Raw genomic sequence first — 25,324 nt, 5'->3', positions numbered from 1 at the left:
ATCGTAGATGAGCCTCATCAGGGCGATACACTGATCACCCACGAGCAACGCCACCCACGCGCAACGCTACCCACCGTCTCCCTTCAAGATGAGTACCGTCGACTTCCACGCCTTCAGCAATGTGATTGCGGGAGCTCTCCGATCGTCTGCCCACCTAGGCCACGGGATCAATCCCTCAACCCGCGAGCCCCTCTGGAACGTCCCCATCGCTACAGCCCAGGACCTGGAGGATGCTGTCTCTGCAGCCCAAGAGGCCTCGACAAAGTGGTCTTCGACTCCGTGGGAAAAGAGACAGGATTGTCTAGGCCGGGCAAAAGTCTTGCTCGAGCAGCATAGGGCGAGCATTGCTCAGTTGCTGTCTCTTGAAGGCGGAAAACCACCGCAATTTGGAGATCTCGAAGTCCAGCACGCTCTCGACTTTTTCAACTTTTACTGTATGAACTCCTGAATGAATTTGCCGTACGCCGTATCTTAACATGAGTTCATCTGGTAGCCACGTTGCCGCAACCGCAGCCAGAAATCATCCAGGACGACGCTGATCTTCGCCTCACGTTGACCTATGGCCCCATCGGCGTCGTGGGAGCTATCTGCCCATGGAACTACCCTCTCGTTCTCGCAGTCGGCAAGATTGTCCCCGCCTTGCTCGCGGGCAACTGCGTCATCACGAAGCCGTCGCCATATACCCCCTACAGCATCATCAAGTTTACCGAGATAATCCGCCACATTTTCCCCGCGGGCGTGATCCAGGCCATGCACGGAGGCGATGATCTGGGGCCGAGGATGTGTAACCATCCGGCCATCCAGAAGATCAGCTTCACTGGGTCAACAGCCACCGGTAAGAAGATTATGGCTAGCGCGAGCTCTGGCCTAAAGAACATCACTCTTGAGCTAGGAGGTAACAGCGCAAGTATCATTTTTCCAGATGTCGATATAGATATTGTCGCGCCCCAGGTGGCTCTTGGGTCATTCTTTAACTCTGGCCAGCTATGCGTTGCTAGTAAGCGGGTCTATGTCCATAAGGATATATATGATGCTTTCCTCAGAAAGATGGTTGAGGTGGTTAAGTCGTGGAAAGTAGGGTCTCCATCTACGCCTGGTGGCGTGATGCTGGGGCCTGTGCAGAATGAGATGCAATACAACGTGGTGAGATCCATTCTGAGAGATTCTATAGACAAGGGATACAGGTTTGCTCTAGGCGGGCAGCTCCCAGCCGACGCTTCAAGCTTCATTATCTCCCCATCCATCGTTGACAACCCCCCGGACGATTCTCTCGTTGTCAAAGCCGAGGCATTTGGTACGTTTGATACATCTATGTTGAAACTCGGCCACTCAGAAGTTCTAATTGCCCTTTCTCAGGACCTATCGTTCCGGTTCTGTCCTGGTCAGACGAAGACGAGTTGCTCTCTCGAGTGAATGACACGACGACCGGCCTTGGAGGAGCTGTCTGGTCGTCCGACATTGACCGAGCACGCCGAATCGCCTCTCGCATCCACGCCGGGACTGTTTGGATCAACAGTTTTGAAAAACCTCTTCCTCAAGCTTATCTGGCGGGCCACAAGGAGTCGGGCGTCGGTGGTGAATGGGGGAGGCACGGCCTCCTGTCTTTTTGCAACCCCCAAATCTTTCACTACTACAAAAGTCCTGTGGCATCTAAGCTGTAACACTGGCCATTGTAAATCTAGGAGAGTTACAAATAGTACCCCTTAGAGCATTTATGCAACCAATTTTTGCAAGCCAATGTCAGGCTGTAGCTATCCCTGTCCTCATCTGTACTCTTCGTTAGAGGTCTCAGACTAAAGTCACCGTGTGGCATGATCAGCATCATGGGCATGACAATAGTCCAGGCCGTTAGGAGTGGCAAAAGTCTTAACTAAGTCAAGATAGCAAGACTAAACCTCTCTCTCTTTGTAGTCCCATTACTTGGATCCATCATCGAGTATAGTAGAAACTCCAGATATGACTCTAAAAATCTATTCATCCCAACTTTGCAGTATCAAAATCACCAGGAGCCCTTTCTAATTGCCGTTCAAATCTACAAAAAGGAAGCCCCTCGCAAATCAAGCTCTACTGCGCCTCCACTAATAGCCTTCTTACCCGTCTCCTTCACCAGGACTTGAAAGACGACCTTGTTATTCTCCTTCCACATTTCGGTCTGTAGGGTCTGCCCAGGAAGAACTACGCTTGTAAATCTGGCCTTCACACTCCTGTATGACCCGTAGGCCTGGAAGATATGCTTCCCAGCAATGCCGAGGGAGCAGAGCCCATGCAGAATGGGCATCTTGAAGCCACCCTTCTGACTGAACTCGGGATCAATATGCAAGGGATTCAGATCTCCGTTGAGCCGGTACAGCGCGGCCTGTCCTTCACGAGTCTTCTCCTCAACCATGACATCCGGCGCTCGCGAGGGCGGGTTGTTCCTTGCCGTTGCGGCTCCGCGGTCTGCGAGCACACTGTCGCCGCCGAATCCGCCTGACCCACGGACAAGCACAGTAGTCTCGTTGAAGAAGACTTCTTGGTTCTTGTCCGTAACGGTCGTGAAGCCCTGGACCACCATGGCATCTCTGCCCTTATCGACGACTTGGATGAGCTTGGGGAACGTGCGCAGCTCTCCCGAGGGGGGGATGGGCGAGCGAATCTCCAGGTACTGATCCACGTGGAGGAGCATGCGTTGGTCGTAGCCGAGCATGAGGTCTTCCATCTTGTATGGGAGCTTTGCGTTGAAGAAGGGGATGAGTCCGAACACTGGCAGAGCCGTGAAGTCCTTGTGGCCTTCCCAGACGAGCGGGAGGTTGCTGTGATGGGCACCAATAGAAAGGGCATAAAGGATCAGGTCGCGTTCAGTGTAAGTGTAAATGGATCCTTGGGGCTTTGCTTCTTTAGCTCGTCGGATGTTGGCAAGGACCTTCTCGGCAGAGGCGGACTGTCACGCTTCAGTTGAGCTCCTTGTGCTCCGAAAAGGGGTAGAGATATAGACTTACCTGGGAATTAGACGCCTCACGGGATAGAATACGCATATGCTCTTCTACACTGGTAGGATACGTAGGCTGAGAGGCGGCAAAGCTTGACAACTTGGCCAGAATGTCATCGAGACTTGTGCCATCGGTCACAAGAGACCAGCCAGGTTGTCTCTCCCACCGCGTCTTGCCGAACCAGCCGCTGCCCACCTCGTAGACTCCCCCTGTTAGGTCAGAAGGGGCTGCGTCGCCAGAGAGAGCAGACACAAGAGGTGCCACATGGTCCGGCTTGAGTGCCTTGGACACTTCGTCACTGAGGATGCTCTTGGTCATGTTTGTCCCAGCGTTAGGGGCAATAACGTTTGCTAGAATATTGTACTGAGCGCCCTCACGAGCCAGTGCCCGTGTGAGGCCTATGATGGCTGATTTCTAAGAGGTCAAACGTGTCAACAGTGCCTCCTGCAGAGATGTATAGGGCCGGCTGGTACTTACAGCCGCAGCGTAGTTAGCTTGGCCAAACGAGCCGTAGATGCCGGTCACGCTGGTGGTGTTTACGATGCGCCCATGTTTCTGCTTGACAAAGTACGGCCACGCAGCGCGACACGTGTTGTAGGTTCCTTGAAGATGGACAGAGAGAACGGGGTCCCACATGGATTCACTCATGTTGTGGAACGCCTTATCCCGCAAGATGCCAGCGTTGTTGACGACCACATCGATTCTCCTAAAGGCTTCGATGGTAGCCTGGACGTGCTTCTGGCCCTCTTCTGCAGAGCCCACCGTCCCAGCGGCGATGCCGCCCATTTGGTGGATTTCGTCGACGACGCTCGAGGGGTCCGCGATATCGTTGACCATGACGGACGCGCCAAGTCGAGCAAAATGTAGTGCATACGCACGTCCGAGGCTGAGTAGTTCATTAGACAATCTGGGGAGCTAGGAGACGTTGGGGGGTGGAGAGCTCACCCTGAGCCAGCACCTGTTATCAGGACGGCTCTGTCCTTGAAAGAAATGGATGCTGGATACTTTTCGACGGGCAGTTTCAGACCAACGTTGAGAAGATCCAGAAACTTGTTTGGACCCGATGGATACTCTGGTCTCTCAAAATCAACCACTCTCGACCACCCCTTGATGACAGCCTCAGGTCCTAGGGAATCGTCTGCGCGCAGCAACAGACCGCCTGATCTCTGCCAGCACAGCTTAGCAACCCGACCGCCCCCAAGTTCATAAGCGCCTCCGTTCTCTGTCTTGTTTCGCTCGTGGACCAGGAACGAGACGAAGGCAGCAGCAGATGCCTCGTTGTCAGTAGTTCCACCTGGGAGATGGTATGTCAGTCATCTTTTTTCTCGGCTCTGGGAAAAGCACAGGACGTTTCATACCGACAGGGAACACGACGTTGGCAAAGATGTTCTTTTTGGCGCCTTCTTTGGCGAGAGTGAAACTATAGCCAATTTGCGAATGGTTGGCCGCTTTTGACCCTTGAGGTTAGAGGCTGTTTGAACCGACCAAGTGAATGTGAGGGGTCAACTCACTACATTCAACAGTCTGTTGTGGGAGGCCATGAAGAGCAGCAAGGGACGACATGTTTACAACGCGGCCATATCCCTGCGCTCGAAAGTACTTCCAGGCTGCGTTGGTGGTCTTCGTGTCTTACAGTCAGCTCCCCGGAACCTTCTTGTTTGATGATGCCGATCTCTTGATTACCTTGTAGCTTCCCTTGATTTGAACGTCTTTTGACACCTCCCAGTCAAGGCTGTTTACATCGACAATGCTTCCCGTTGGTGGAGTATAAACGGTTGCGTTGATCAAGATGTCAATCGACCCAAAGGCGGCAATGGCAGTTTCGATGATGGCATCACCAGCCAGGACACTGTTCCCGTTCGCTACCGCAGTGCCACCACGGCTTCGAATCGACTCGACGACCGCCAGAGCATCCTATCCATACTGTTAGCGACTATAGTAGTAACCGCGAAAAAATAAAGAATAAAAGGCTAGGAACGGTTCCTACCTTGCCCCCATTGCGTTCATCGTTTACAAAAACCGAGGCTCCTATCAAGATCTCCGGTTAGTTGGAGGGGTTAGATGCCTAACATATGTCTGGACCTTACCCTGTGAACCCAGGAGCTCTGCACAAGCTTTACCAAGCCTACATCTCGTCAATAATCAGGGCAAAGGTGAAAGGACGACGATGGGCCTTACCCGCTGCCTCCTCCTGTAACGACGGCAACTTTTCCCTGAAACTCACGACGAGACATGTTGCAGAATATTTTATTATTTCAGTATATCTTAGTATACACACTTGCTCGGCATAAAAATATACGTCTGGAGTAAAACACGAGCCCCAGCTGGAAGTAGTTATGGTGTTTCTGTGGCGGTGTTTGTGGGAGAAGAAAAGGGGCCCCACGTGCATGTGGTACGGACGTGGGGCCGTTCTCAGGGGAGCTTGACCTGCCCCGCAAAGTCAAAGTTGACGCTAGATGCTGCCTTGGGTACGACGCCCCGTAACTTTGCCCCTCCGGCATGTACGGAGTGTTGAAGTGGTCCACCGGTCGTTGCCTGGGGAGCTGGGACTGCTAGTTGAGGGCGAACCGTGTAGAGTAGCTGTGTCTGTACATGCTCTATTAAGATTAAAAGATGGCGGCCCCGTGTCCAAACGTCTTGAGAAAGAAACATGACCTGCCCTGATTTTCACGTCCATATTCTTTGCTGCGGAACCTCAAATGTGCTCCACCCTCTCTATCTCGGCCGATCCATAGTCTCATGCACATAAAACCAGCATCCAGGACCACTGCGTGCTCTGTCTGCCCTCAAGATAACCCAAGGACGCGCCCTAACGACTGATCCGCAAGATGATATAACTTGACCAAGTTCGCTTCGCAGAACCTGTTAGTGGAGCACATCGACCCCTCTATTGATAACGTCTTGATGGCTAAGTTGAGAGACTCTAATGTGCCCTTTGCAGACATCCTCTGATTTGGACCTCACTAGGATATAACGTTTTGCTCCTTCCGTCTGCCCTACTTCCACCATAACTCAGCCTCCGAGTTCCGAGCCTACCTCTACGGCAGTGGACTTGGCCGCTCCGATGACTTCTACCCCGGTGCCGACAGCTACGAAGTCGAGGCCAGCAGGACTTTCTTGTCCCGCACCTTGGGTCTGCTCCTTGCGTATGGGCAACTGCACAGTCAGAACGGGCTGATTGTGTGAACAAGCTATCGGTCAGTGTACATGACGCACGCATGAATCACTGGAGCTATCACTTCAAATCTCCTAACTGGGTGCATTCAGGATCGATTCTCCCTAAGGTCCCTGCTCTCCTGCAGCACCTGAGCGAGGAAAAGGAGGCAGACAGCGACAGATTGGACTATTACCACAGTCTTGACATGAGTGCTAGAAGCCATGCCAATGACCATAACAACGAGGCTTCAGAGACGCGGACTGAGGAGCCACTGCCACCCTTCCGAGAAGCGAAGAATATAACAAAGGAAGAGACCCGTCCCGGCTGATGGCCATTCCTAGAAATCTGAAGTGTCTTATAAACAAATGGCAGAATTCGCACCGTTGTCATTTTTTAAGTTGGATTGAATCAACAGGCCCAGGGTCCGGCCCTATGATTCTCTGGGTGTATAAACGAGCAGCTGGATCCAGGTGGTTTTCAAAATCAGAGATCAGTCACGCTGTCGCTCATGAGGCGGAGTATGTGACACAACTTTCCCGCCTTCCACTTCCCCACCTCCTCTAGAAGACTCACGAAGTCGACCAACACTCTCCTGGCTGAGTTAAGGCCTCCCGGAAGCACCATGCTGCTGAAAGAAACCGGCCCGCCCATAGACACGAACCGGACAGCGGGCGAGCTCTTGGCTGCGTTGGAGGGCGAGGACACGTAGCCAGCAAAGCCCTCCTCGGCAAGCTCGCTCCAGTCGACGTCGTCCAGCAGTTCAAACGACTCTGTTTCGCCGCCCTCCTGCAGCGAGTCCGGACCTACCAGGAGGTAGAGGCCAAGCACGAGCGCGGCGTTGAAGATTGCATCCTCTGACAGGAACGTGGTCCCATCGCTGACTTTTCTCCTTGACATGGCTGCGTATATGTGGGCTGCGTGCAAACACGCCCGCCTTGCCGAGGGACTCTGCGCCCAGCCTGCGATACCCTCGAGTGCCTCTTTCCCAGCATGGATACCCTCGCGCCCAGCAGCAATCTCCAAAATGTCCATGTTGGTCGTAATGCTGATGCACATGACATGCCAAAACGAGACGTTGTTTGGATTGCTCCGCACCAGGTCAGCCTTGTATGTTGTGTAGATGTCTCTCAGCAGTGGCACCAGCAACGCCCCGGCTTCATCTTTCTGGTACAGCTCTCCTGGAATGAGAGGGGTCGGTGTTGGGTCCTGCAGGAAAAGTCGATATTTCACGTCAGTAAGCCGCAGCCACACGGCCGACAGGAGTGAGTACAGCCCGATCGAGCTCGACGGGACGTCTGCCGGTAGGAAGGTCTGGTTGGGTCGAAGGTTCAGCATGCTGGGCTTCATGCACTGGCCGGCCGAGTCTAGCTGCGCCCACCGAGTCGCGTCTGGGGCTTCGAAGAGCGCTGTCGAGCACGGGGTGTAGAAGCGCATCGTGTCTAGGCGGATTATGGGGTGGATTCTCATACCAGAGGAGAAGAACGAGTCCACCATGATGAGGCAGGCGATCAGTCTGAGAGATCACCATATCAGCACTGCTCTGATTGAACACCTCCATCACATCACAGTACATGATAGGGCAGTCTCTGCGTTAGCCCGGCAAGTGGGCTTACCTCTTTGTTGACTCAACTCTTGCCCAAGCCTTCCAGGCTGAGTCGTCTGACCTTCCTTGGGGGAGCACCGAAGCAAGCGGCTGTCCTTTGCCAGCCTCAAAGAGACCGTTCTGCTGTGCAACCTGTTTCAAGTCGTCCATGATTAGACAGCAGCGCACTGGACAGGCGAGCAAAACCAACGTACCGAGAGAACTTTGGAGTAAAGCGCGTGAGTCTGCTCAGAATGGACACGTTCCTACTCCTATGTTAGCGCACTCTGCGCCCCAAGTCGGCCACCGCGATCGTGTACAGACCTCCATGGCAGCTGCGCATGACAGCGCCAACGTAGATGATGCCAGGACGACAAGCAATGACCTAGAATCGGATCTCGACCATGGCTTGGAGAGAAGAGTGCTACAGTTTCCCATCACTTTCTGAGGCAGAGTGTTAATGTGCTGCAGTCTCGGGTGTCGAGTGGGCGAGATGGAAAGAGCAGTCTTGGTCATGAACTCACTGATAAGTGTCTAGCAACGAAGCCACGAGTCCTTGCCGGGTCCAAGTGAAAAAGGCCAATCAGGCATATAGGAAACACGATCATATTGGGGCTGTGTTTAGGGGAAAAGGTCGGTTTATGGACAAACGGCATGAGCGGGTGGAACCTGTGAAAGTAGATTTCGATGCAGATTTCCAACATGTCGAGCGTGGGAAAACGTATCTCTTGAGATAATCGTGCCTGTTGTGAGAAGTATCAGCACACCGCAACAAATCACTCATGTTTCTGTGCAGGTATTACCACTGAAGGACACTCCACCCCGTACTCTTGACTCATGCTCATCCGTCGCTGGTCGTCGAGCCTACCTTCAGCTGACTTGGGACCAGTCGCAACATAAGAGTCGTCGGCATGCTTGGTATCAGAGAAGAGATTGCTGCCTCTGTGAGTGACAGAATCTGACCACAACGTCTGCATAAGCTGCCAGGGCTGGTCACCCCTCTTGGGCCACAGCTGGGCCATCTCAGCAAAGCGCTCGTCGGGAATCTCAGATGTGAAGCTCGCGGTCTTCCTCCTCCTCTTTATGGGATGATCCAAAGGGGCAGTGACATCGAAGCTGAGTAAAGGGTTGTTTCCCCAGCTACGCCAGTCGAGATCCGGAATCGTCAACTCTGTGTCCAAGCCGGGGAGCCAGTCTGGTTCAGCGGGCGGCCATGATCTGTCGGCATACTGCCCCAGGAGATGACCCAGGTCCTGATCTGATAGAGCACTGGTGTCGTGGCCGTGCAGACTGTCACGTCGAAAAGTGGTTGCGGGTTGCGTCTCGTCGGGGATGCTCAGGTGGGCCGTGGAATCTACACTGTTTCTCATGAGCAGATCGGGTTCGGCTTGGCTGTGAGCCATGGTATTGGAGAGCTCATGATCGGCGATGGAATTTTCCGAGATGGGTGGCATGCTGTATGAAAAAGAGAAGAGAGCTTGCATCTCGTCATCTTCCTGGCCAACTCTCGGGGTCGGCTTGGAGCGACCAAGCGTGATCCGGTTCTGAATCTCATGGCTCAAGGGGTGCTTCTCGGATCGCCGGGCACCGTGGGAGGGAGTCGGAGACGCGGTCTGTTGGTCCAGCGAGCCGAGCTCAGCCTGGGCGGAAGGTTCGGGATTCGGAGCAACAGGGATCTCCCGGGCATTCGGGATGACGATGTCGGGGTCCAAAGCGCCGATGCTGGAGACGGTGGCATTGTTCGGGGCACTGTTGGTGCCACTGGGGGCCTCATCTACCCCGGGCTGCTGAGGGCTGTGACGGGACGAGCGTGAGGGCGAAGACGCGGAGCCCAAGGGCCACACAACGACAGTGTTGCCAGTTGGAGATTCGGGGTCGTGTTGCCTCTCTTGCAACCGCACCCGGGTTGATTTGGAGATGTTCTTGTGGCCCTTGTCGTTGTCGCCGTGTCCTTTCAGATGCCGACTCAGAACGTCTCTACACGTCGCCCACAGCAGTCAGCGTCGGCGCCCGCAGGCAAGGTCAGGTTGTCACAACATACCCTCGCGAGAATCTCTTGTGGCATTTCCGACATTCAAAGGGCTTCTCACCCGTGTCTGGCAGACTCATCAGCGACTTGCTGCAAATGCAGCCACGGACCGGGAGGGTTGAGCAAGACACATGCTACTCACGCGAGCGCTCATGACGCTTGAGATGTTCAATCTTTGAAAAGCTGCTGTCACAGTAGGAACAAGTTCTGGGTGGCATGGATACAGCGGCAGTCCGTCTGTGTTTTGAGAAGACCCAGCTGAATCGACTCTTTCACACGAGATGAGGGATGAAGAAGAGCGAACGGGGAAAACAGGGGGGGGGAGGATAAGTGGCAGCGAGAGACCTCAAGATGATGACTATAGAACACAAGGGTCCTATTTTTGTTTTTGTTTTATTTTGTATGAAGAACAAGAAGCAAGAAGAAAAGGAAGCAGTGAAGAGGGGAAAGCCCAGAACTGACGTTCATAAACACGACCATCTGCACCACTGACTAAGGTAGGTCAAGTGCTCCCCCCGCGCTATCCGTTTCCTACTTTTTCTGGGGAAGTGCGGGGTAGAGCGGAGCTGAATCTGAGGCACCGTTGTTGGATCAAGTCACCTACTGACTATCCCGTTTTGGTCTAGCTCAACGCGCCCAAAACTAGAACAACCTGCGATTGGCTGTCGAGTCCCCATCTGCTTCCAATCAGCGTCTCGCTAGCACTCCACTCACGCGCATTTCTGATTCGCTGTTGTACCGAGCAGTTGGTCGCGTCTCCGTCTAGTGATGAATGAGTTCTCCCGTGATTTTGTGTCCTAATAACCTAAGAGTAACTGTCGCGGCCAAGCCACCGACGCCTGGAAGGTCCAGCATCTATTTGGTCATCCGCTCGACAAGTTTGCAATCTCACCTGCACTGCGGAGTCCTGTCGGCGTTGTCACCCTAAACGGCATGCGCTCACGAAGCCAACGATGATGATCTCTAGGGTAGGTACACGGGGCACATTGTGTGTCAACGATGGCGATCTACCCGAGAAATCACCCTGTTAGCCTTGGTATATGATGCTATGATGCGTTGACATTGTGTTCTGTTGATATTAATTGAAGCCCGGCTGTTGATGTAATAACTGAGCCAGAAGACTACCTAGGAAACCCATTTGGAAAGATGCAGAGAGTTATTTTGCCTTTGAGAGGTGAAGGGTCAGAAGTTCCGATCGAAAAGAAGTTCTCGAGTGGTTCGAGGCGGAAGGCTCAGACTGTGTAGTTGAAGCCAAGGTGACGAACACCAAGGCCCGACGTGGGAGCCTCATCACCCCTGATATTTGACCTCTGCCCCGTTGCCTGACCATCTTGAAGCTGACAGTGTCAAATCGTGGGGAAGTTCCACTTCAGGCTAGCCCCTTTTAATTCGGTGGGGGTTCAAGTCTGGGGTTGGTGGCTTTGTGGGGCCTAGTCTGGAGGGTCCCACGGACCCACATTCACCACCGGACTCCCGAGAGGATTCGGCTTCGTGCTCGGGCCAGGATATGGGGCATGACGGCTCTGCCAGGAGGCAAATGGCAGACTCAAAGACCCTCAGGACCCGTCTCTTTTTTTGCCATCTGTCTCAAATAGACACTGAATCATTCCCGTCTTGTCTACGCATCACTTTCTACCACACCAGTTTCGGTCTTCTGGCTCAGTTGTCCCATCAAGGGCTGGACTTCAACTATATCAAAAAACCTACCACACTAGTTTCGATGGCCTCCATCAACGACATTGGCTCCATTGAGGACAGCGTCCTGGTCCTGCCACCGGATGTGTCAGCCAGTGCTTTCCGTGAGGTGCTGCTGGAGATGGCCAAAGTTGTCGGGAACGACAATGTGACCGTTCACACACGCCAGTCCATGAAGCCGGACGAGGAGGGTCACTACTACAACCTTCCCAAGGAACATGACTTGTTCTACATCTTGGAGAAGGAACATTTTCTCGCTGGAGCCGTTGTGTGCCCTGGAAGCACCGAGGAAGTGAGTGCTGTTGTCAAGCTCGCCAACAAGTACCTCGCGCCACTGTGGCCAGTGTCGATAGGCCGCAATCTCGGTAAGTCAGCCATTGGCTCCCATGGCTAGCCTCAACTCAGCAGTGGATACTGACATATCTGTGGCAAGGATACGGCGGTGCAGCCCCTCGCCTTCGCGGGAGCATTGTCCTTGATCTCGGAGCCCGCATGAACAAGGTCATTGACGTCAGCAGCCGAGATTGTACCTGCCTCCTTGAGCCCGGTGTCACGTATTTTGCCTTGTATGAACATCTCCAGAAGAATGGGTTTCAAAATCTGTGGATTGACAATCCCGATCTCGGTGAGCTATTTGAGACAAACCCCTTCGGCTTCCCCACAATCCGCTGACCGAGTGTGCAGGTGGGGGCTCCGTCGTTGGTAACGCCCTCGAGCGCGGCGCCGGATACACGCCTTACGGGGAGCACTTCTCCTTTCACTGTGGCATGGAGGTTGTCCTGCCCTCTGGCGAGGTGATGCGTACAGGCATGGGCGCCCTGCCTGGCAACAACACCTGGCAAACGTTCCAGTACGGTCAGTATTTTTCTCATCTCTTCTTCACATTCGTGTCACTCACATGAGAGAATCGCAGGTTACGGTCCCTACCCGGACGGCATCTTCACTCAGTCTAACTTTGGAATTGTTACCAAGATGGGTGTCTGGCTCATGCCTGATCCTGGTGTGAGTTGTCACTTGTGCCCGATTTCTCAAACACAGCACGTGCTGACGGCATCGTCCAGGGCTATCAAGCATACCTCTTCTCGTTCCCCAAAGAGACAGACCTGCCTGAGATCGTAGAGCGTGTTCGTGCTCTTCGCATCTCTGGTGTCATCCAGAATGCTCCTACCATCAGAAACACCCTCATCGACGCTGCCGTGTATGGTCCGAAGAGTGACTACACCAGCAACATGGACGTGCTTTCCAGCTCTGAGATCGACGAAATTGCCAGGAAGATCAACGTAGGCCGGTGGAACATCTACGGCGCCATGTATGGACCGAAGCCTATGCGAGATGTGCAGTGGGAAGCTTTGAAGGCGTCCTTTATGCAGATTCCCGGGGTACGTGTTCTTGACATTCTGCTTCACAACTTCACCCTCTGAACCTTGCTTTAGGCCAGATACGAGTTCCCCAAGCCCAGGGCAGAGGGCGAAAAACGGACCGTTCTCCACATGCGGGAGGAAACCCTCAGGGGTTTGCCCAACACTTACGAGCTGGGCTGGCTCAATTGGTCGTGCGAGAGGGGGTCTCTGCTTGGCTTCTCTCCCATCTCGCCCGCGACGGGCTTTGACGCAAACAAGCAGTGCGAGATGGTCAAGCGTCGGTTCAAGGAGTTTGGTTTCGACTATATTGGAACATTCGTCGTTGGGTGGCGAGAGCTACACCACATTGGTATGTTTGACAGGGTCACCATCTCTACCATTGAAGTTGGATCGGAGCTAACGCGTCAAAAATGAAAAAAGTCTGCCTGACATTTGACAAGACCGACCCCAAGCAGCGCAAGAAGGCTCACCGATGCATTGAGCTCCTGATCGACGACGCTGCAGCTGAGGTGAGCTTCTTTGAGACGTGGCCGGACTGAGCACCAGCTGACACAGGCCCGCAGGGCTACGGCGAGTATCGAACTCATCTCTGCTACATGGATCAGATCGCTAGCGTGTACAATTGGAACGGAAATGCCGCACTCAAATTCAACCAGCAGCTCAAGGACACGTTGGACCCCAATGGCATCCTGGCTCCAGGGAAGAGCGGCATCTGGCCAGCCCGCCTGCGGGGGAGGGGATTCGAGCTGAAGAGGAGTATCGAGCCTGGCAGGCTATAGCTTTGGGCTGCCGCGGTGGAGACCCAGATTCGGACACCCGACTCGGGATCATGAGTGCCGCTGGGCGAGATGAGGTGTGGGATGTGGGACCTACTTAGGGATGTGGGGAAATCAGATATCGTGGGGTCGCCCACAGAGCAGGCAAGGTACATTGTGCTAGACTCGTTGACAAATACATCTACCTAGAGCATGACCCAGCCTTAAGTACCTGGGCTATCCAAAGGCTCTCCTCCATCTCCTCAAGTTAGCTCAGCTCTGTCTTTTCCTGTGCGAATTCAAGTTCCCGTCTTAGCCTTGATCTTCTTAGTCTGCAGAGCAAGGAAAAGTGAAACAATCCGTCGTGAAGATGTCTTCTCTCCCGACGTCAATGCGAGCTGCAGTGGTTGTGGCAAGTTTCCCCCCTCCCGGGATTATATCCACTCCAATCTGACTCGAGCAAGAACAGCGCTCCAAGGGCAGCTTCAAGTTCGAGATCACCAATGTACAACGGCCGGAGCCGGGTCCGACGGATGTGCTCGTCCGCCTCTCCGTCAGCGGTGTCTGCGGCACAGATATGGGTCTGGCGACCGGCGAGCTGGGCCCCACGCGAGACATCCTGGGCCACGAGGGCGTCGGCTACGTCGTGCAGCTGGGAAGCACCGTGCTGCCGGCGCAGGTCAAGGTCGGCGACAGGATCGGCATCGCCTGGCTCCGCGACGTCTGCGACGTATGCGAGTTCTGCCTCCACGCGGGCGGCGAGACGCGATGCAAGGAGCAGCTCAACTCGGGCCGCAAGAGGGATGGCACCTTCGCCGAGTACGCCCTTGTGCCGAGCCGCTACCTGTTGCGCATCCCCGCCCACATCACCGTGCCCGACGAGGTGATCGCCCCGATCCTGTGCGGCGGCGTCACTGCCTACGCCGCGATCAAGAATGCCGGCGTTGTTGGCGGAAAGTGGGTTGCTGTCTCAGGGGCTGGCGGCGGCGTGGGCGCGCTGGCGGTTCAGTACGCCAAGGCCATGGGCTATCGCGTCCTGGGGATCGATGTGGGCGATGCAAAGCGGGATATGTGCCTCTCGTGCGGGGCAGATTGCTTTGTCGATGCGGCCCAGAGCCAGGATTTACGGCGGGACGTTAAAGCTGCCATGGGACAGACGGGTGCTGACCTGGTGCTCGTCTGTGCAGCTTCAGGCGGCGCATATAATGCAGCGCTGGGCATTGTCGCGGCCTTTGGCACCCTGGTTAGTGTTGGAATACCGCCCCCTGACCAACTGGTTTCTTTCCATCCACTGCTTCTTATCGACATGGGCATCAAAATTGTGGGATCTGCGGTCGGAACAAAGGAGGACATCCTGGAAGCCATTGGGTTTGTTCAGAGGGGTCTAGTCAAGCCCGTTGTGAATATTCAACGCCTAGAAGACCTGCCTGGGCTGGCCTCACGGTTTGGAGAGGTGAGTTGAGGTTCTAACTCGTGTCCATTTTGCAAAATTAAGCTTGAAGCAACTCTGGCTAACAATTTTCTTTTCAGTATAATGGTAAAGCGGTTATTAAATTTGAAAACTCTTCTAGTCCCTGCGAACGTTAACCGCCTGCATCGAGAGGTTGTGTCAGGCGGAAACATGCCATAATGTGGTGTACTGTACAACTGCTACGACCACATAGGTCTTGTTTAAGCTATGACTGTTAGGAAGTAATATATATATATACACGACTATCCCCTCTACTAATATAAACCCAGCACCACCGGTTTATCCCTCGGGAATCCCACGATTATCACACCACCTGCATCGACCCGTTGCGTGAAAAGCAATCTCATTATGTAATTTTATCTATGGCATGCCATCCATCTCAATCCGTGGCAAATCTGCTGTTGCCCCTGATCCTCTTGCCGTACCTAAAGAACAGATATAGGAACGGCAGCATGGCAAGCGTCAGGAAGCCAAGGAGAGATGAGGCCCACTGATATCCAAGCTTGTCGGACATCTGGTTCCCGAACAAGGGGAATGTGGCTAAAGCGGCGACTTCCTGGTTAATAGGTTCTCAGCCGACTGGCCGGTGTCTGCGATGGACTCACCTGCGAACAGACAGCGCACAAAAGCATTGGCCGCAAGTGCGCTCGCCGCATAGAGGGGATACGCGTCGACCTGTGCCTCGTCGTCACCCCCAACCCTTCGTCCGCCCCCACACGGTCCGCACAGCACAACTCAAGGCACTGGGCTGTTGTAAAGCTCTTGGCTCGACGACACTGCTTACCAGGAAGGTAAAGATACCGGTACAAACCAGCAGATTTCTGCAAGAATGCACAGTTAGTGGCATAACTCGTGCAGTGTCCATGGTAGAAGTCCAAGATCACCACCCTTCCGAACCCCATCGGTGCTGATAACCGAGTTGTGGCGAGCTGCCGTCAAATTCAGTGTACAGACGTCTTTGTTAGACCGGGAAATAGGCGCCCACCCTATATCCCCATCGCTGCCATGCTGGCGGACTGGCGTGTAATTGAACGACAGAGGGCAATTGGAGTGGGTGCCAGCACTCACACTGCACCAAATATGCTTGACCCGATGATGGGCACGATCCAGTGAACATGAGGGAAAGTTGTCCATCCGAAGGTGAATAACCCAATGGGAACAAGGAATGAGCCGCAGATGGCGGGTGGGAGCCGAAATTCGGGCTCGCTGGACACCTGAATACCCGTCTTTTTCTCGAGGCGAGCGACAAGGCAGCAGCGAATGCCATGAAACATCGGGTCCGCAGCCCCGGCCATGAGCGTGCCAACTAGGATACCCAGGAAGCTGAGGCTGAACTGCCACAGGTTGAAGTCGTGGGCGTTGCGGAAGACGAGGGGGAAGGCGCCGAAGAAGAGGTAGAGAATGCCGAGGAGGATGGCGGAGAAGACGCACAAGTTGAGGACCATGAACTCAAAGAAGGGCCGAAAGAGAGAGAGGCTGATAGTCCTGGCAATGGACTTGTTGACTTTTTCCATAGGGGCTTTCCAACGGGTCGTCACCAGTTTTCTTTCTCCTCGCCCTAGCCATGTCACGGAGAATGACGGGGTCTGCGGCCATTGATATCAGCAATCCAGCAGCAACTGAAGGATTAATTGGCACTCCTGATACGTCTCTGGCACCAGGAAGACGACCAGAACGAGCTGGATAAACGCCCAGATGAGTAGGATGTAGTACGTCCACCGCCAGTTGACGTGAGAGTTGATGAAGCCACCCAAGACCGGGCCTAGGGCGGGCCCGAGAAACTGGACCAAGGAGTAGAACAGCATGGGGGCCTGTAGTTCATCGCGGTGGAAGAGGTCGCTGACGGTGCCGCCGGAAACGGCGAGGAAGGCGCTGCCTGCCAGCCCGTCGAAGAGGCGGGCGACGACCATGGTGGCGATGTTGTTGTTCTCACCGGGGTAACTGTCGCATCGGTATCCGTTCTAGGACACTGGGTAAAAGACGGCGGGAGCCGTGGAGGGCCCGATATGGGCGCTTTTTCGGGGCCCTGGTAAGCTCGAAGGCAAGGTCCTCCGGTTTCTGCTCCGTATTGGAACTAGCGTCGGTCTCGGTGGTGCCCTGTCGCTTGACCCCCTTTCGCCATCGGCCTCGGCTGCCGTCATGATGTAATATCAAGGTGTTCAAGCCCAGGTTTGGGTCATGGGCTTTGTGCTTAGAACCAAGTGATGAGTGTTCTTCTCAACGATACTGAAAACAAGGGAAAGCAAGGAGGAAAGAGAAATCAGGCTTGGCCACGAGGTGGTGACCCAAGTGTTGTGGTTTGTGGCCCTCAAGCTCGAATAATCTTCCTACAGATACCGATCTTATAAGGGCTGCGAAGTTCATTGCTTTTTGATGGACCCGCATAATTTATCGGTCCGAACAAACCGAAAGCCTCTCAGGTCGTGTGCTCCAGACAATTCATACCTGTTCAGCTGTTCATTTACCACTGAGGTACGGGATACTGTGCTTGGTGCTCGCTCCGCCGACGACCCTGCAAATTTCCGGGCTTCGCTTGTGGTCCGGCCTGTGGCGCCGAACGAACGTGGGACTCGGCCCGAACTTGACATCGAAGGACCACGTTTCGGAGTTACTGAGGTATCGATCGATGACAGGGTACCGCTCCCAGCACACCGAAAGAAGGGAGCGGGGAAACCGTTCTTTATTGTCATAGGAAGTCAAGGGTAGATTTAAAAGTAGGTTTTCGTTGTTCGGTCGCCTATGAATCTCCAGTATGTGAGACGGGGCGGCTCGAGCCCAATTCGAAAAGGGGGTTGCAGACCTCGGAGGAAGGCATGTCTGTACAATGTAGGACGCTAATACCATTTACGCCTCTGTACGATATAGCCTTTGTCAATGTTCCTTTGTGAATTATTTGAACGGCGGATTCCTCCTCAGGTTTATGATGGCTTCGGACCGCCAAGCCGGCGAAGTGGGTTAGTTCCAGCGAGGTTCAGCCAGTTCTGGTGGGAGGAAAAGGCAGTGGGGTCAGCTGAAAGGTTTGGAGGGGTGCCCAGAAGTAGGGGCTCCCTGCAAGACCGGTTGAATCAACCAAAACAAAAAAACCACAACTCCATCAACTTGAGACCGAACCCATCGTGCCCTACGCTTGCACGCACCGTTCAATCAACAACATTCCGTCTCCATCAAGGCTCTCGAACATGGAGCTTGGCGTCCCCAAGAAGTCTTCCTTCAAATAGACGCTTATCTGGATGAGCTATTCGATGGAGGAGAATAATCGGTAAGCTGTCTCGTCTGGTTTCCAAAGAGACTGTTCGCCGCTCCCTTCACGGGCTGTGGGGCTTTCTTTGCTCGAAATCTACTTCGCCAGAATCTACTTCTCTTTTGCAAGCCGATGCTCTTCCAAGAATACATTGAAGGGAAATTGCCAAACTACCTGCTGAAGGGGATATTTGCGCTGGCTTCGCTGTAGGTCCTCCTTGCTACTTGACATGACCAGGAGGCTAACTCAACGACTGGGATAGATTCCTAGCCCCCAAAATGCCGGCGATGCTCGAGGTGACATGACCGAGTTTTCCGAGCTCAGAGCCCTGAGTGTTTTCCACGTGTGCAGCATGCCATGGGCAGAGGACTCCATGAGGGATGTTATGGGACTGATCATGCATGAACCGACATTGCACATGGTTCAAGCGCTGGAATGTCTCACTCTGTACTGGTTCGGGCGTGGAGACGCGTGGAAGGGGGATATGTGTCACGGTATGATCCCCTCGAGCCTTCTTGGCACACACACTAGCTAATCGTCTTGTTTCCTAGCCCTGGCGTATCGCAGCTGCCGCGCTTTAGCATACGGCCAGAGAAATAAGGATCGCAGCGCCAACTCTTCGCCTCCGCTACATGCAGAGCTGGAACGACGGTGCTTCTGGTCATGCTGGGCCTCCATGTGCATTATTGCACAGCCAGAGCCGTATCTCAGATCGGCCTGGCTGGAGACGGAAGGAATCCCACTGCCAGGACGGATTGACAACACGTCAGTCGATTGGAGAGTTGTTCTCGGCGTAGTCATGACCACGGAGTGGAGGCCCTTTGTGTTGGGCTAGAGCTAAGACGCCACAAGGTGCCTACCATTCTCTACGTCCTTGGTGAAGGTGGTGGGAGTGTGGTAGGCTCTGGTTATAGCCGGTCAAGTACCCAGGCTAACTTTGAGTTTAGGGCAAAGATCCAGCGATTCGTTGTCGAATCCAAAAGACTGACAGCCGCAACGAAGTTAGGGAGATTGTCCGATCTGTTGTCACTTGCCTCGGCTATCTACCAGGAGTTGCCTCGCCAGGATCACCCAACGTCGGCAAACACCACCTTCACAGACACCCACCTTTTCCACATGTTGGACGCACTGTGCTACATGTGCCAAATGGCTTTGCACTCCACTGTTGTCCCTCTGTTTTCTGGCTCATCCCTCGATCTAGGGGCAAGGCCTGAGGAAGTGCGAAACAGTGCAAGGAAGGTTCTCACCTACGCACAACGATTCGCGAGATTGCTCGACTCCTATCTCCGAGCTCCACTTGATGTTTCCTACATCAGCCCTCTCGTTAACTATGGTGCATTTATTACAGGAGGGGTCATCATCGCTCACGGGATGGCAATTCGGAACAGCTGTTCTAGCGGAGATTCATTCCGGTGCTCTGCAACTTCAGGGGGGGATGGTCTATCGACTGTGCGAGCCATTCTTGACCTTTTGGGCGCGCTCTATGTGTATTGGAGAGTTTTGCAAAGTCCTGTAAGTCTATCAACTTGTCTAATGTCTGTCCTCGCTCGACCTTTATGCTAATTCTGATTTCTACGTTGCATCTAGAGGGAAAGGCTTCGTGCAGCTCTGGCACAAATCCCAACTGAAGCCGCATGTCAAAGCGCGCCGATGGCTGGGGCAACAAACATACCAGAAAATATTGTCACGGATCATGTCAGGAATCAAGCCCTGGTCGGATCCGATCTTTCCGTACTTCACCAAGGTGGAATGCCGCTGCAGCCTTTGGCAACGATTGATAGGGCGGGAGTCGGGGCCCAAGAAGGCCTTGCAGGCTTTACTCCGATCTCAACCGATCTCAGGGGGCAAGATATCGATCAACCTAAAGATTCAATGGAGGACCTGAATCTGGACCAACAGGGACTGGAGTGGTGGAACTTGACTTTCGCAGAGGCTGGATTTGTGCATTTCGAAGGGCTGGAGCCCTTGAGTGGTTTTTTTTGGGGCGGTGAAGGCACAATTCCATAGCAGACCCGGCTTTGACCCAAATACCGACTGTACCGCAGTGGGTGGCATGCGATGTTGGCGTTGATATTCGGTGCAAACGACGTCTTGCATGCCCCTGCAACATGCCTTGCCATTTCAACACACATTGCCATTTTGTATCCACTTTAGTAGCTAATCGTTGCACTGGTTGGTTAGGATTTACAGTACAATACAATGCTAGTAGTACTGTGTATACACAAGGCCTGTGAAAAGAGGATGGCCCTGAAGGGCCCCCGAAGCTCCCCAGGTTCAGCGCCTATTACTTGAGTCCAATTGCTAGGCTTAGAAGGCGAGGGCGGCAGAGAAAATCATTGCGCGGTCACGAATTGAACAGGGCACGCGCGAAAGAAGAATCATTCGTACTAACTACTTGGCTATCTACATTTGGAAGTCTAACTGCTTGTTCTTTCCTCTGGCTTGTTGATATCTTGGGAAACGACGAAGTTGTCGCGAAGGGGTGGAGCGTTGGCATGTGAGGCCCAACAAGACGTGCCATGTCCGATATTTTCCCGCTATGGTAATTAACCCCATCTCCAACCCAAAATCCCGAGCTCTAACCCCGACCGAATGGTGCTCGGCCCGAAATAGAGAGCGTTTGCTAGTACATCGCTGTTCCGAACGGTCTTGACTCGACACGCAAAAGTTGGATATAAATGGGTTGTTCGCGTGAGCTCTCCTCCACATTCACGTCACCTCCACACTTGGTCTTGGCTCGCGATCCTGACTCGACACGCACGTCTCCTCTTCACTTATCTCACTCACCCCTTTCATCTCCATACTCGACACTTGGCAGTGTTTGCCCGCCATGGCCTTCCTGATGAAACATTTCTTTCCGCGTGATAGCTCCTTTGGTTACGAAGCCCTGAGGGCAGCCGCCTACAGCAACTACGGAGGCGCCGACGTGGCAGAGGTCATCGCCATATGCTCTCTCATCTCTCCCGGCGACGAAGAGAGCTGGATGCGCGAATGGAGAGTGGCAGCCGACCGCGCCGTTCGCGGTGCCGAGGCGAGTCTGTCCGCGGGCAACAACATGAGCGCGCAGGAGGCCTTCCTACGCGCCTCTAACTACTACCGGACGGCCGAGTTCTACCGACGACGGGATCCGAAGAACGACGAGGTAGCCGAAGAGCTGACCCGGCTGTCCACCGAGAGTTTCACCTCAGCCATGAAGCTGACAGCGCACAACTTTGACGAGATCCGGATACCATACGAGAAGACGACACTGCCTGGCTTTTTCGTCAGTCCGCCTGGACCTCCCGTCCCGCGCCCCACCATCATCTTCAACGGCGGGTTCGACTCGGTCAAAGAGGAAGCATGGTTCGCCCTCGCAGCGCCGGCTTTGGAGCGCGGGTTCAATGTCCTCGCGTTTGACGGTCCAGGGCAAGGCGAAGCCTTGAGACGTCAGGGCTTGGTTTTCCTGCCAGACTGGGAATGCGTGTTGTCCCCCGTCGTGGACTACGCTCTCAGCCGGCCCGAGACGGCACCGGACAAGATCGTCATCTTCGGCTGGAGCATGGGCGGCTACCTTGTTGCGCGAGCCGCTGCCGCTGAGCACCGCGCGGCCGCCATCGTTCTCGACGACGGCGTTTTCGATTTCGGAAGCGCCTTCCACCAAGAACTGCCGGGCCCGGCCCGCTGGATGCTCAACCGGCACTGGGACTTCCCGATCGAGCTTCTGGTAAAAATCATGATGAGCCTCTCGACAGGCTTGAGATGGGGGATCCTGAATGCAAAATGGACCCTGGGGGTGGACTCGGCTGCCGAGGTGTTCCGTGAGGTCACCAAGTACACCGTGAAGGGCCTGGTCGAGAACATTACGACTCCGATGCTGATTTTGGATGCCCCAGATGACCATTTTCTAAAGGGGCAACCACAGATCCTGTTCGACAAGTTGAGGTGTGAAAAAACCCTGGCCCAAATTACAAGAGTCGAGGGTGGAAGCACGCACTGCCACCAGGGAACCTCGTCAAGGCTGCACCAGGTCATATTTGACTACCTTATGCCAAGAATGTTTAAAGCTTAGGTACTGGAGTTGTTGAGCTGATCCAACTATTGCAAGTTGTGTGTACTATACTATAATCTTAGCTTTCAAGGTGCGCGGCGAATCTGCCGGTTCTTCGATAAGCATCACATCGTCAAGCTGGCTCGCAACGCATGTCAAAGATCAAATATTATTTACTGTAACCAGCTTGTGACGATCGTGGTATTCCCAAGAGATAAACCGGTCATGTCGGGTTTATATTAGCAGAAGATCAGATTGCGTATTCTAAGGCAAAGGGTGTAAGTCACGTCTGGTGATATGCTCAAAGGCATTAAGTATAACTAAGTTGTATTAATAGCTGAGGTAGCTGGTACATAAGAAAGTATAAGTAAGCGTGTTCTATATACTTGAGCGGGCTCATGGTGAGTCGTGAGACGTATCGTGAGTCCTATCGTGAGGCTCACGGTATGTACTCGTCCGAACCATAAGTCAATAGTTGATTAGGGGGCTCTTATAGGTCGCACGTGGCCTCGGCGGTTGTCATAACTGGCGCCGGATATATATTAAGAAATAATGTCTTATTTCTTAAGAGATAATAAAAATTTTATATAAGAAATCATTTTTAAAATTAATAAAAAACATCCCGCGTACTCCCCCTTAATGCTTTTACCCCTCTTTTTTTAGTGAGTAGCGTATCTAAAAACGGCTTTGATATATGATCTAGGCTCGAAGTAGACATAATTCTATTTGGGTGAGGCTTGATGTGGTCCTTGCCGAGGATGCCATCCTTCTCTATCCAGTAGATTTTAGTCTCTAAGTGTAGTGTAGGCTTTTAGTTAAGGCTCTATTATGTTCGGCTACTGGATCTTATCACCTGTGTGTCTAGCGATATCTTTGGCGGGATGAGGTCGTCTAGAGTTATGGGACTAGCGAAAATGAGGAGTGCCTTTATAAATTCCTCGCTCACGAGAATGCCATCCTTGGGCAAGTCTACAGTCCCGTCAGATCTATAGGTATGAAGGTCGTTCTGTAATTCGACTGAGGATAGGGTACCAAAGTATTGGTGTGGGTGTCGATTGTATCCGTGTTGGGTCGGTCTGGTAACAACGAGATCTAGGTCTACCGGCCAGATGGCCACTATCTATCTATCTTCTGGCGCAGTTATCCCATAAAGAGCTGGGCTCCAGCTATATAAAAACACACTATCAACACATCATAGCATCATAGGCAGCTGCAGACATTCTGGCAAAGAACCGAGTTTGACTCAGAGGTAACGCGTCTCACGGTAAGCCAGGGGGGCTGGCTCGACAGCGTACACGATATCGTTGGAGCCAACGTAGTTTCTGCTGAATGTGTTCTTTATTATAGTTGAAGTCCGACCCTTGATGGAATAACTGAGCTAGAAGACAGAAGACAGGTCAAGGGCTCGAACAAGCGGTGGGGGGTGGGCTTCCGAGCAACCCAGAGGAAATAACACAGGCGTAACTCCAGGAGGGCACTTCTTCTTAGCACTGGCATTACTATCTCAATTCAGGAGAGGCAAAAAGTGGATATTGAGTGAGGTGATTTAGCCGAGGACAAAGAATACGGAACGTCCGTCTAAGTTTGGGATCGTCGTCATAATGGTGTGCCAAGCCAGAGCTGAGCCGTCTTGGATGTGCTTGGCAACCTTGTAGTCGGAGCTACCGGCTCAGTGACGTTGCAATGCCTAGGGGTAACAAAAAACACGAAACTGGCCCATCAGCTTCAGGATAGCCAAAAGACCTTTAACAATGTCTGAATTCATTTGAATATTGACCAGATAATACTTTAAGATCTATTCTTGGTAAATATTTAGATTTCAAGTAATATTCTTTGTGGAAAATTGGTTAAATCAGTGACCAATGTCAACACAATAGCGGTGATTTGGTAGCGTCTGTCTCCTGTTTTTTTGTTACCCAGAGGAATGCATGATGAGCTGAGCCTCAGCGCTGAGACAAAGTTTCCATCTAACGCCAGCCACAACTCTATTTCTATCCAGCCAAAGCTGAGCCTGGAAGATGCGGTTGAGGGACATCGGCGTTGCGCGATTGTGTGGCGTCATTATCGAACGCTTTCCGAAGCTGGTTCATTCTGCTTTGGCGTCATTCGTCCTGCTTGTTATGGACAAAGCAAGATATCTGGAAAACTATATATGATCTACAATCCCCCCTCTTCATTCTTTCATAATCATCACAACCACCAATCACCCCCGAAATACAACCTGAAACAATTCATTACAATTAGACCTCTTCAACAGGATATTCTGCCAGAACAACCATAAAGATCCACTTCTACCCAATCCCGACAAGCAACTCTCAATCAACCACACAAAACAAACGCTGAAAACCACTTCAATATTCACAATGTGCCTCCCCGTTCCACGAAGACAGCCCCGCGGCGTCATGGTGGGCCCTCGTCCAGTCACTGTGGTTCACCACCATCATCACGGAGGCCATATGGGCATGGGCGGAGGACGTATGGGTATGGGAGGTCCACGGATGGGCGGCCCTCACATGGGTGGAGGAATGATGGGAGGAGGGCGACGTATGGGTGGACGTCGCTGCTGAGCGCCTTGCTTCTAGCCTGAGTATCAGTGGCGATCAAGAGCTTGAGATACATGTTCTTTTTGTGTATTATTATAGAGCTTTCAGGATGGGAATCGGATGTAACGCGTTTTGTCTGAGTAAATATCGTTCCTGAATATCGTGTTCCTTGTCATATGGACCGTTAGTTACCTACGGAACCATAAATAGATGAATGTGCATTAGACAATGCCAAAAATTGATAGAAAAATGAAAAACACAACATTCCGGAAAACATAAGTACGCTCTGAACATTCAATACTATTTATACCCATTATAATGGGATATTCCGGCGTGATGGCGTTGCATGATGCTGAAATGGCGCTCTATGATTCCGAAGTGGGGGTGTATCGGATCGGAAGCCGGGGGAGAAGCCGATCCGATCCGTCTTGATTTATGGAACTAGTCTGAAGCCAACGCCGGTTTCGATCCGGCCTCCCGGATTGAAGTTTCAA

The 25,324-nt window shown here is 53.0% G+C and overlaps 6 protein-coding genes across 6 annotated transcripts; 3 read left to right on the top strand and 3 right to left on the bottom strand.

The window, feature by feature from the left end:
* Positions 1–88: 88 nt before the first annotated feature.
* Positions 89–1,661, top strand: NCS57_00912400 (Aldedh domain-containing protein; the record flags this gene model as incomplete). The annotated part of the gene is made up of 3 exons (XM_053058910.1): positions 89–434; positions 494–1,294; positions 1,357–1,661. The coding sequence occupies 3 exons, from the start codon at positions 89–91 to the stop codon at positions 1,659–1,661; spliced, it is 1,452 nt and encodes a 483-aa protein (XP_052912741.1).
* Positions 1,662–2,032: 371 nt separating this feature from the next.
* Positions 2,033–5,203, bottom strand: NCS57_00912300 (MaoC-like domain-containing protein; the record flags this gene model as incomplete). Its single annotated transcript, XM_053058909.1, has 9 exons — positions 2,033–2,920; positions 2,979–3,383; positions 3,447–3,855; positions 3,915–4,263; positions 4,328–4,417; positions 4,481–4,553; positions 4,653–4,883; positions 5,057–5,094; positions 5,194–5,203. The coding sequence occupies 9 exons, from the start codon at positions 5,201–5,203 to the stop codon at positions 2,033–2,035; spliced, it is 2,493 nt and encodes an 830-aa protein (XP_052912740.1).
* Positions 5,204–6,609: 1,406 nt separating this feature from the next.
* NCS57_00912200 (Fungal-trans domain-containing protein) lies at positions 6,610–9,891 on the bottom strand (the record flags this gene model as incomplete). The annotated part of the gene is made up of 7 exons (XM_053058908.1): positions 6,610–7,639; positions 7,740–7,861; positions 7,924–7,974; positions 8,033–8,152; positions 8,233–8,323; positions 8,537–9,685; positions 9,848–9,891. 7 exons carry the CDS (start codon positions 9,889–9,891, stop codon positions 6,610–6,612), a joined length of 2,607 nt encoding a protein of 868 aa, XP_052912739.1.
* A 1,566-nt stretch (positions 9,892–11,457) lies between these two features.
* NCS57_00912100 (FAD-binding PCMH-type domain-containing protein) lies at positions 11,458–13,572 on the top strand (the record flags this gene model as incomplete). Its single annotated transcript, XM_053058907.1, has 8 exons — positions 11,458–11,797; positions 11,866–12,057; positions 12,117–12,287; positions 12,346–12,434; positions 12,494–12,811; positions 12,866–13,142; positions 13,214–13,302; positions 13,357–13,572. The coding sequence occupies 8 exons, from the start codon at positions 11,458–11,460 to the stop codon at positions 13,570–13,572; spliced, it is 1,692 nt and encodes a 563-aa protein (XP_052912738.1).
* Positions 13,573–13,918: 346 nt separating this feature from the next.
* NCS57_00912000 (PKS-ER domain-containing protein) lies at positions 13,919–15,010 on the top strand (the record flags this gene model as incomplete). Its single annotated transcript, XM_053058906.1, has 2 exons — positions 13,919–13,964; positions 14,013–15,010. The coding sequence occupies 2 exons, from the start codon at positions 13,919–13,921 to the stop codon at positions 15,008–15,010; spliced, it is 1,044 nt and encodes a 347-aa protein (XP_052912737.1).
* A 388-nt stretch (positions 15,011–15,398) lies between these two features.
* Positions 15,399–16,929, bottom strand: NCS57_00911900 (Bicyclomycin resistance; the record flags this gene model as incomplete). The annotated part of the gene is made up of 5 exons (XM_053058905.1): positions 15,399–15,571; positions 15,625–15,694; positions 15,804–15,840; positions 16,088–16,605; positions 16,678–16,929. The coding sequence occupies 5 exons, from the start codon at positions 16,927–16,929 to the stop codon at positions 15,399–15,401; spliced, it is 1,050 nt and encodes a 349-aa protein (XP_052912736.1).
* Between the last annotated feature and the right edge of the window lie 8,395 nt (positions 16,930–25,324).

The sequence above is a fragment of the Fusarium keratoplasticum genome, chromosome 6 (genome assembly GCF_025433545.1).
Source record: "Fusarium keratoplasticum isolate Fu6.1 chromosome 6, whole genome shotgun sequence".
Classification (NCBI taxonomy): Eukaryota; Fungi; Ascomycota; class Sordariomycetes; order Hypocreales; family Nectriaceae; genus Fusarium; species Fusarium keratoplasticum.
This window is presented reverse-complemented; position numbering and strand designations above follow the sequence as displayed.